Source organism: Rhagoletis pomonella, unplaced genomic scaffold, assembly GCF_013731165.1.
Source record: "Rhagoletis pomonella isolate Grant_MI unplaced genomic scaffold, Rhpom_1.0 Rhpom_scaffold_03547, whole genome shotgun sequence".
NCBI lineage: Eukaryota > Metazoa > Arthropoda > Insecta > Diptera > Tephritidae > Rhagoletis > Rhagoletis pomonella.
This window is the reverse complement of record NW_023462099.1, coordinates 5,998-17,039: the sequence shown is the minus strand read 5'-3', so window position 1 is coordinate 17,039 and position 11,042 is coordinate 5,998. Positions and strand designations below refer to the sequence as shown.

General features: G+C 34.0%; 1 protein-coding gene across 1 annotated transcript; it reads left to right on the top strand.

Annotated features, from left to right (window-relative positions):
• Positions 1 to 2,322: 2,322 nt before the first annotated feature.
• LOC118754204 (putative fatty acyl-CoA reductase CG5065) lies at positions 2,323 to 10,762 on the top strand (the record flags this gene model as incomplete). The annotated part of the gene is given in 3 exon segments (XM_036489069.1): positions 2,323 to 2,432; positions 9,824 to 10,259; positions 10,324 to 10,762. Coding segments are annotated over 3 exon segments (964 nt in total), but the record flags the coding sequence as incomplete, so codon positions are not given.
• Between the last annotated feature and the right edge of the window lie 280 nt (positions 10,763 to 11,042).

Below are 11,042 nucleotides of genomic sequence, written 5' to 3'. Positions count from 1 at the left end.
TAAAAAGTTGTTCTGAGCAGCTTTTCAATAGTTCTACAGTTCCTGAAAAGGAAAAAAAAGTTCTGCAAAATTACGTCGAAAAAACACTTTTTTCTAAAAAAGTCGAAAATGTTAAAATTTTGAAAAAAAAAATAAAAATTAAACCTGTTCTGAGTAGCTTTTCAATAGTTCTAGAGCTACTGAGAAGGAGAAAGAAAGTCCTGCAAAATTACGCCGAAAAAAAACTTTTTTCGAAAAAATCTAAAATGCTAAATTTTTGAAAACAATAAAAAATTTAATCTGTTCTGAGTAGCTTTTCAATAGTTCTAGAGTTCCTGAGAAGGAGAAAGAAAGTTCTGCAAAATTACGCCGAAAAAACACTTTTTTCGAAGAAGTCGAAAAAGTTTAATTTTTGAAAAAAATTAAATATTTTATCTGTTCTGAGTAGCTTTTCAATAGTTCTAGAGTTCCTGAGAAGGAGAAACAAAGTTCTGCAAAATTACGCCGAAAAACACTTTTTTCGAAAAAGTCGAAAAAGTTAAATTTTTGAAAAAAACTGTATTTTCGACCTCATTTTGCAGAACTTTCTTTCTCCTTCTCAGGAACTTTAGAACTATTGAAAAGCTACTCAGAACAGATTAATTTTTTATTTTTGTTTCATAAAATTCAACTTTTTCGACTTTTTCGAAAAAAGTGTTTTTTTCGGCGTAATTTTGCAGAACTTTCTTTCTCCTTCTCAGAAACCCTAGAACTATTGAAAAGCGCTCAGAACTACTTTTCAATAGCCTTTTTGCCACATGTCGTATGCTGCGTGAATCTGGCATACCCAATTTTCAAATCAATTTATTTTTGTGAAAATATCCAGAACTTTTTTTTTCATTTTCAAGAACTCTAGAACTATTGGAAGGCTACTCAGAACAACTTTTTTTTTTTAATTTTGCGTCATACCGTATGCCAACTTTACAGACATCTTGCACAATCAATAGTTAGGAGTAAAATTAGAGTTAAATCGTTAAATATTTAGCCCAGCAATTTCCGAAGGTTAACTTGCTAACTCTACATATGTCAATTCTGTCAGTAACAAGAATAAAAAATATTTGGTGTAAACAAATATTTTTGAACACATACATATGTACGTTAGAATGCATCACCAAAAAAAGTTGCGGTTTTTCCGCCGGGATTACAAAATCTCTTATATTTTAAGACGTTCACCAGAATATATCGGAAAAATATTAAGATTTAAGCAAGCTGGGCCGATTTGAAAATACCTCCAAAAATGGAGTTTTTTATGAATAAAAATAGTTTCTTAAAGAACTTTTTGAAAAAGGTCCCATCAGATGACAAAACAGATTAGGCTTAAAAAATCTGCATATTTAAAAATCTTTTCAAATAACTGTGCCAAAACTATTCTGATTTAGAGTTATGGGATCTCGGTAGTAAGGTATTTTCACACTATTTGTACTTATTTGCAAAAATACAATTTTTTCAAATACCAACACATCTTAATTCAACTTTGAATGATGTTCGTTCATCCTACCTTTCTCTTTCATCCTTTGAATGAGCTTATTAGCAAAGAAATAAAAAGGGTGAGCTTAGGTTCAGTTATTCAAGTTTTTCTGATACCAATCTAATTTTATGTAAATTTTTTAAGCTTAAACCGTTTTGTCATTTGAGGGGACTTTTTCAAAAAAACCCATCTTTAATAAACTATTTTTATTCATAAAAAAAACTCCATTTTTGGAGGTATTTTCAAATCGGTCCAGCTCGCTTAAATCTTAATATTTTTCCGAAATATTTTGGTGGACGTCTTAAAATATAACAGATTTTATAATTCCAATGGAAAAACAGTGCCGATTTTTTTTTTTTTTTATGGAGAGTGATGCAGTCAAACGTGCATACATGTGTACATGCATATGCATATATTAATTTTTTCCGCCTTCATCTCTGAGGTTTCGGTCAGTCTCGTGTGAAAAATATATGCCATTCAAATGCACCAAGCGTATGCAGTGAAGAAATGTCGCTGGCCAATTTGCAGAGCAATGAAATATCATTTTATTTAAGATTTGTCATATTCTTTAGCTTTTCTGTTTGTATTTGCAATTTCATATTCAATTTCAATTAATAAACGGAAACAATCAAAACAAACGTCAAAAAAGAGAGAGTGGTGCCTACTTAATTTAGAAATCCCTCGGGTTACTTAACTCTGGGCCATATATATTATATATTTAACTCTTACTTATATATTTAAGTCTGGATTTTCGGCAAGTGGGCCTAAGTCATAAAATAAAAAAATATATAAAATTCATCAAGATAAATGTAAATTAAATTTAATCTCTTCTTTAGACTGCTGAATGGACTTCCGAACACATATGCATACAGCAAGGCCCTTACTGAAGATTTAATATGTAGATATGGAAAGAACTTACCCATAGTTATTACTAGACCATCAATAGGTAAGAACTTGAATATTAATATAACCTGGTTGTTATATGCATGTATCAGAACCAGACACCTTCTACATATAGGATAAAAAAAATTTATTTAAATTTATGGAACAGAGCTTGCTTTTTAAGGTCTGATTATGCATACTTCGCATTAAACATCGCTATCGACGTTATCGACGCCCAGCCTATAACATGTGATCTATAAAGCACTCGATGTGCTTAACAGAAGGATGTACCTCCAGTTAAGGCCGGTTGTTCAGTGTCTATTATCACTACCTCCCAGTTAAACACAATTATCGACGTTTTCGATAACATGCATAAATATAACATGTATAACATACGGCCCTTATGGTCTGGTACTTCGCATAACTTCGCATAAACTTTAAACTGTAATTTCATATGTACTTTGTATGTATTTTGTGTGTGTTTCATTACCCATAAACTAGCAGAACTTTTAAAAACTTAGCGATCTGTTGAGTTTAGATTTTGCTTCACATTTTCTTAAGTTAAATTTTTGTTGCACTGGTACAAATGGTTATGCGAGCCTTTATAGCTCAGTTATGCATACTTTGCACTGCTATGCCATTTTACGTAGAAGTCAAAACCCAACAAATCAAGTAGACATATGTATGTAATTCTGTGCATTGGGTAACCGCTTACACGAAAATCTCATTTAACAGATTTCCTATGTAACAACTCTCATGCAACGCTAAGTATGTATAAGTGAGCTATTAGTATTAAGCCAGACAATGGTGCAAAGGGCCCCTAGGGCCAGTATCTCAATGCCTGGTTAACATTAACTACAGGTTAAACATCGTTATCGCCATATATGTATGTAACAGGGTTGTTGCGAATATTATTCCGAAATAAAAGTCCTTTCCGGATAATAAACAAACCGCCTTTCCAAATTAAACAAATTGGGTATCATATGAAAGAGGACTGAAGTAGCTTTTAAACGGAAATAACGAACGACCTCTATTTATAGTTTTCTTTTTAATTTAATACTAAAGAAATTCGCATTTTTTATTGAAATACTTTTCAATATGTGCCTTTCCTCGTTTAGACATTTCCGTTTTAAAGCTATGTAACAGGGTTGTTGCGAATATTATTCCGAAATAAAAGTCCTTTCCGGATAATAAACAAACCGCCTGTCCAAATTAAACAAATTTGATATCATATGAAAGAGGAATGAAATAGCTTTTAAACAGAGATAACGAACGATCTTAATTTATATTTTTTTAAATTTAAATATTTTTAAATATCTGGCCTTCCTCATTTAGACATTTCAGTTAAAAATATATTAATGTCCTCTTTAATTTCGTACCAAACTTGTTTAATTTGGATAAGCGGTTTGTTTATTATCCGGAAAGGACTTTTATTTCGGAATAATATTCGCAACAACCCTGCTATGTAAGTCCTCTTTCATTTGATACCAAGCTTGTTTAATTTGGATGAGCGGTTGGTTTATTATCCGGAAAGGACTTTTATTTCGGAATAATATTCGCAACATCCCTGGTATGTAATACTATACTATACTACTATACTATACTATATACTCTATATTGCTATTACAATATGATCGCAATGAGTTTTCAATTCGAAATCAAAGAAAGACAGCCTATGAAAATTTTTTTGATTGTAGAAGTATACGTGTGTATTTGAAAACTACGACATAAAATGAAATGCCATATCATAACAGGGGCGGTTCAGGTAATTCAACAAACAAACACAAATTTGACGGTCTCAAATTTCCTTCAAGCCGCGATGAATATCGAAAATAAAGTGAGCGAACTTTTTTAAAAATTTAAGTTTAATGCATAAATGCTCTTAAAGCACCTGCATCAAAAACTAAGTTAAAAAAAAATATATACATTATTTTAGCGGTTACGGCTCTTCGTTTTTGGAAATTTGAAAATTTAGAAAATATAAGATTTTTTCCTAATACGGTGTTCGCATGAGGCGATTTTACAAGCAACTTTTAGTCGAAAGCAAAAATCGCCTGGTGTGAACGGCCTTTCAACTAAACGGTTCCAATGAAGTTGGGGTGCAGCCAACTTTTGATTCAACTAATCGTCTCTAAAATTGCCTGGAAAATCGCCTAATGCGTATGGTATTTTATATGTTGGCCGAATCCAATAAAGCACGCTATTCGATTCCATTCTATGCTAATTGACGCCAATTGAAAATGCCAACTGATGCCAAGTTCTTCTCTAACGAATATTTTTATCCTCTGCCACCACCAGCATCCGCAGCGTTTCTCATATATTTACAAAAATTGTATTTTTTGTTAATTTTTCATATGAATTGTTTTTCAATAAGAATTTGTTCAACCGTTGCTGAATTTTGAAAAGTAAAATTGTCATTTTCAGCAGATTTTCTTATCAGATATTTCTTTCAATATGTCGTTAATCTGATGTTGGGGAATATTCCTTAAATGTACCAGCAATATAGAAGTATTACATATATAGTTATCGCCGTTATCGACTCCTTGTTATATGTTATGGAGTCGATCACGTCGATAAAGATATTTAACCTGCAGTTAGTGTTAACCAAACAATGAGATATTGGTCCTTTGAGTTTGCCTTTTCTTACGATGTAACACATTCAAAAAAGATATAAATAACCAGTTATGTATTGTAATTTTTTATACATTCGTACATACACACATTTTTTGCCTCATACTTTTCAATAAGAATTAAAAGAAATTAGTTGATGATCTTTGTCCTCGAACGGAGCTGTTTTAAATATTGCAGGGCTTAACAAAATTATAAAATAAAGTGCACTCGCGGTAACGTGAATGACTGCAAAGTCAAACAATGCATTAACTCCAGCGCGTTTTTTTCTCATTGACAATAACTCAAACAAATGTGAAAAGCGCTATAACTTTCATACAATTTTGGAAGAATACGGTGTGTGCATCACTTGCTCTGACTAAAATTGTTGCACGTCTGCACTCGCAAAAATACGAAATAATTCTTTGATCTATTATTTTTAGTGGCCAAATAATAGATATAAGAACAATCATGAGAAATGTAAACATAACAAACCTGCCAAAGCGAAACTTCAAAAGGGGCGGGATTGCCAGATGAATGTACGTAACCAATGTTTGTCCAAGACACAACCATCATATCGGTATATACACGAATTGACATTGCCACTATGAAAACGCCCACACTGACATACGATAAAAGAATCGGTGGTCACATACCACCAGGCTAGGAAAGTATTTTTCCTTTTCCGAATTGGACACGGAGCGAACCACACACATCAGCCTTCGCAAGAATGGAAGTAATCATAACCAAGGAGTTAAATTTGATTAAAAGCTGGCGACATTCAGTTAGTCGATATTCACCTATGTTTAAGCCGCCGCTTAAAACGTAATTCAGCGGCCGTGCGCGCATCCGTTGGCCATCGCTGTGCGGAGTCGAAGCGACTCCGAAAATTATTACCGAGGGCGCACGGTCGCCTACCATCCTCGCGGCAAATTAATAGACAGTTCAGCTACTACTAGGCCTGGGTAACGGCGCAAATTTTTTGGCGCTGACACACTAACTCCAGCGCCACTGTCGGAATCAGCACAGTGTGTTGGCGCAATTGCGCCTCTTCAGGCTAAAGCTCATTTCCTTTGTTGCTGCACGCTGCACCAAAGTGAATTAATTCAAGGTGATATCGGTTGAGAAAAAACTCAAGTATACCCAAGTTCAAAACCCAAAAATACAACAAACCCATCATTTTCACATTCAGAAGGACCGCGACGAATTCTAGCTGTGCTGGACATTTTACAAGAGACACTTCTATTTCGGGTGTTCTTTGCTGGTTCTTTGCGACACCCGGTGTTGTCAGTGTTCCGGTGTTAAACTAAGGTGAATTAATACAAGGTGGTATCGGTTGGGCTAAAACGAGCCAAGTTCAAAACCCAAAAATACAACAAACACATAATTTTCACATTCAGAAGGACCGCGGCTAATTTTAGCAACACCACCTTGTAAAAATTCGCCTTGTGCTGCACATTTTACAAGTGACACTTCGCTTTTGTGTGTTCTTTGCTGGTTCTTTGCGCCGCCCGGTGTTGTTAGTGTTCCGGTGTTGCTGGCGCCATTGCGTCACAGAGTTGGGAAAATCGGTATCGGCGCCAGTAACTCAGCTCTCGGTATCAGCGCAATGGCGCGGCGCCGCACTGTGTTACCCACGGCTAGCTACTACCATCGGTTAACGCGCACGCGCCCTACTATTTGATTGTTAACATTCATACGAGAGTTAAATCTAAAGGGCTAACTATAATATGAATATGCAAGCGTGCGAATACACATAAATCCTATTCTGAAACTATAATGTGCTTAATATCAAATTTCGTTAAGTTTCGCCAAACGTCATTTGCTTAAGGAAAGAGCGATACTGATCGCACCTTCCGTATGGAATCAGCTGTTTGTCCTCGTACGTATGTATGTACATATGTAACACATGCAGTGTTGCCGCATTGCTATTTTTTACCGAAATTGGTAATATTTTTCTTTATTTATCATACCTGGGGGAAATAAAACGTGGTACAAATCACTTTTGAACATTTCACAAAAGAATAATGGACGCATTTCATTAGTTTTATTTTATTTTAAAAACAATCGAATAATAATACGGAATTGTAAAAAAAACTTTATTAATTATTAAGTTTAAAACCTAAAGAACAAAATTGTATTTACCCCGAAGGAAATAATAAGTGGTACAAACAAAAAAAAAAATGACACTGGTAGTGAATGTAATATAATTAGTAGTGTGTGTTACTTCCTTGCTTAGCTATAACTTCACTCAAACGACGTGGCATTGAAGAAATAAGATTTTGAAGCGCAGACTCGCTAACTTTCGACCACTCTTCAATTATGGCCCTTTTTAAGCCCAATAATGACCCATTGGGCCCATTTTTATAGACGTTGCTTGAAAGTAGTCCCCACAGATTTTCCATGGGATTCAAATCCGGACTGCGGGCTGGCCATTGCAAAAGTTCTATGTTTCGAGTCTCAAAGAACGTTTTCGTCATGTTAGAAACATGAATAGCGGCATTGTCCTGTTGGTAAATCCATTCGTTTCCCCAAAAAGTTTCACCAAAATTGATTAATACATTGTCGAGGAGTTCAACATACATTTGGGAATTCATTCTTGTTGATATCCAAATGCTGCCCATACCATCAATGAGCCATCTCCAAAGTTTCTTGCATGGCATGTCTGTCTCTCTCGGCGAATATCTCTCCAATACTTCATTTTACCATCGGGTCCATCTAAGTTAAATTTTTTCTCGTCGCTAAAAATAACGTTATCCCATTCATGCAACCAGAACTTATATTTTTCAGCAAACTGTAGTCTTGCTTGCTTGTGGCTTTGCTTGAGCTGTGGTCCAGGCAACATTTTTTCATATCTAACGTTATCGTCTGAACTTAAAATTGGTTTAACTCGACATTTTGTCACCTCAAGAGAGAGTTGAGCTTTTATTTGGCAGAACTCAGGGATTTATTCACCGCTAAACGCTTAATTTGACGCTTGGTCCTTTCATCAATGTTTGGCGGGCGGCCCAATCGCGGTTTATTTGGTAAACCATGTGGATTTTTCAAAAACTTGTGAATTGTTTTCTTACTTCTGCACATAATTTTTGCTATATCTCTTATAGTTTTGCCTTCCTTCTTCAATTTGAGAGCAATTTTCCTTTCTGACTCGGAAAGAGGAGCTTTCGGTGCCATTTTGCTATGAAAAAAAAGAAATAAAGCCACATTACACTGAAATTCTCTGCAAATCAATAAATTTTATATTCTTTACACACTTTCTTTTATTCCGGTTATTGAAAATTCAATAACACCACTTTTTCTGCGTTTGTGCCACTTTTTTTCCTACGACCGATCGCATGATTCAATAACACAAGGCTATGTAATTTGTAAATCTGACACTCCTTTATCTAGATTTGTATTTTGGAAGTAGGAGAAAGGGGAAGAATGTGATCGCCTTTTGCGAAAACGGTAGTAAAAAGGTACTAAAAGGTGCGCAAAGTATACAATTAGAAGTAAAATTTGTATTTTTAATTCTATGTGAATTTGCAATATATTTGGTTTTTTTTAATGGAAATACCAAACAATACGCAAAAATACAGATTTTTAATTTAAGTTATTCGTCATTTCCTGGAACAAATACGAAAGGGAATACCGACCGTTCAGCTATCCAAAAACGAAAAATGCAGGTCAATAGAACTTTTTAGACTCATTTCAACCATGCCAAAATTATTAAGCGCAGGTAAACTATAAAGACGTTTTAGAAGGTTAAAGTTGAATTATTTGATTTTTTTAAATATTAATATCTTATGAACCACATAACCGATTAAAAACTAATAACGTCACCATAAAAATAATCAATTTATCTTTCAGCTGATATACATAACTGAAATTGTTTTTTCTATATTTAACCAAAACCACTCAAAAACGAACTAATGTTATTTTTTCATGAAATAACCTTTTTTAGAAGAAACTGCATGATTAATGGTAAAAAAAAAATATTATTTAGAAAGTACATGCTAATATCTTTAATTCGATATACATATTTTATCATGATCTAATTTTGGGTTTTAAGAATTAAGTGATAATAAAAAATATAAATAAACAAAGCAAATAAACCTCTTATATTTTCTTTGTTTTTTACCCGCGCCAAATAAATTTGGTATCGTTGAAATCAGCGTAAAAAGTTCTATCAATCGGCGCTTTTGGTTATTTTATAGTTAAACGGTCGCAATTCTAGACTTGTTCCAGAAAATTACGCAAACGAAGGTGATGCCAAGGTATATTTACTACTAATATAACTAGAAACTGTAGAGTGAGCAACATTCAGCACAAGTAAAGGAGTCGATTTTATGTGTGGGAGCGAGAAGACTGTTTTATTACAAAAACTTTCTATTATTGAATCAAGGTGTTGATCTATGCCTACCCTTTTTAACTGAGATATCCTTTTAGAATTTTTCGAATCAGTTAAAAAAAAAATCGACTTAAAAGGTAATACAAAATATTGCGAAAAATATGTACATTTGACTTTACAGTACAATGTACAACGATTCAAAAAGAGAAATATAGTCCCGAAAGTAGTACGGTCGGTCACATTAGGTAAAGATATAATAATATCACGTACTGTAATGCAAACAATGGATCGAGAGTACAGATCTAACCCAAATGGAAAAACTTCGTAATAACTGAAATGCATATTCCTTTTATGTCAGGTAGACTTAAAACATCCGAAGGTCCTTGTTGCTAGCGCTGCTGATCATTTGCTTGTTTAATAATTAACTATTGTACAAATTTGTAAAAAAATAAAAAATAAAACACCCTTTTCATAAATATATAACTCTATTTTATTGCTTTTATACTATGTACAATCAGTTACCGCTGCTATCAAAGAACCTCTGCCCGGTTGGATAGAAGGCATTAACGGGCCAACCGGTCTAATGATTGGAGCAGCACGAGGCATTATTCGCTCAATGCACTGCAACCCCCAATACTCATCGACAGTTATACCAGTGGATAAAGCCATCAACGGGATGCTGGTAGCAGGATACAACCGTAGTAAATCAAAAGAAAAAGAATCCATTGAATTCTACAATCTCTGTATTTCAAAGAAAGAACTTTTTTCTTGGGGTGAAAGCATCGAGACTGGAAAACGATTTTTCTATGAGTTCCCGCTAAGTTATGCATTGTGGTACCCAGATGGATCAATAAAGAAGAGCTACTATCATCATCTTTTCTGCGTGATTTTCTTTCATTATATTCCAGCATATCTCATAGATTTTTTCTTGACAATTTTTGGACGAAAACCCTTGTAAGTAAATTTTATAACTCATATCCTTTAGATTAAATGTAAAAACATGTTTTATTTGTTTCAGTATGATACATGTACAAAACAAGATATCAACAGGTCTTAACTTATTACAGTACTACACCACTAAAGACTGGGACTTTCGCAACGACCATTTTCAACGTTTAAGCGATAACTTAAATCAGACTGATCAGGAGCTGTTTGATACGTCACTAAGTCAAGTAAATTGGGAACAATACATACGTGGATATATAATTGGCATGCGAACATACATACTTGGCGAGGATGAAGCGACTATTCCAAAGGCGAGAAGAATGCTGCGCAGATTATATATTCTAGATCGCTTCACAACATACACTTTTTACGTTTTAGCCTTTTGGTTCTTGTGGCTGAATTTAGAAGGTTTTGTGGCGGAAAGTGATGCGATAATACGGTCCTCTTTGCAAATAATTTACAAAGATTATAATAAAACTGTTCATACTTAGTGTCAAGGTCGACAGTTAGAATTTGTCCATGCAAATTTATTCATCGCAATTTTTCCAGAGGAGTGTAATAACTATGTACACATCGAATTTTTATGCAAAAACATAAAACAAAAATTCAAAAATTGTGCGTATATAAGTTATTTGTAAATTTCACTTTGGGGATGCTTAAATTATACAAAAAATCGCCGAGGCAATTAAACTTAACGTTGGGACGTAGATTACCGATGTGTATACCGTTTTTCTAGACCAATTAATTTTCTCAAAATATATCCATTTTACATAAGTTTACATTGTGAGTAGA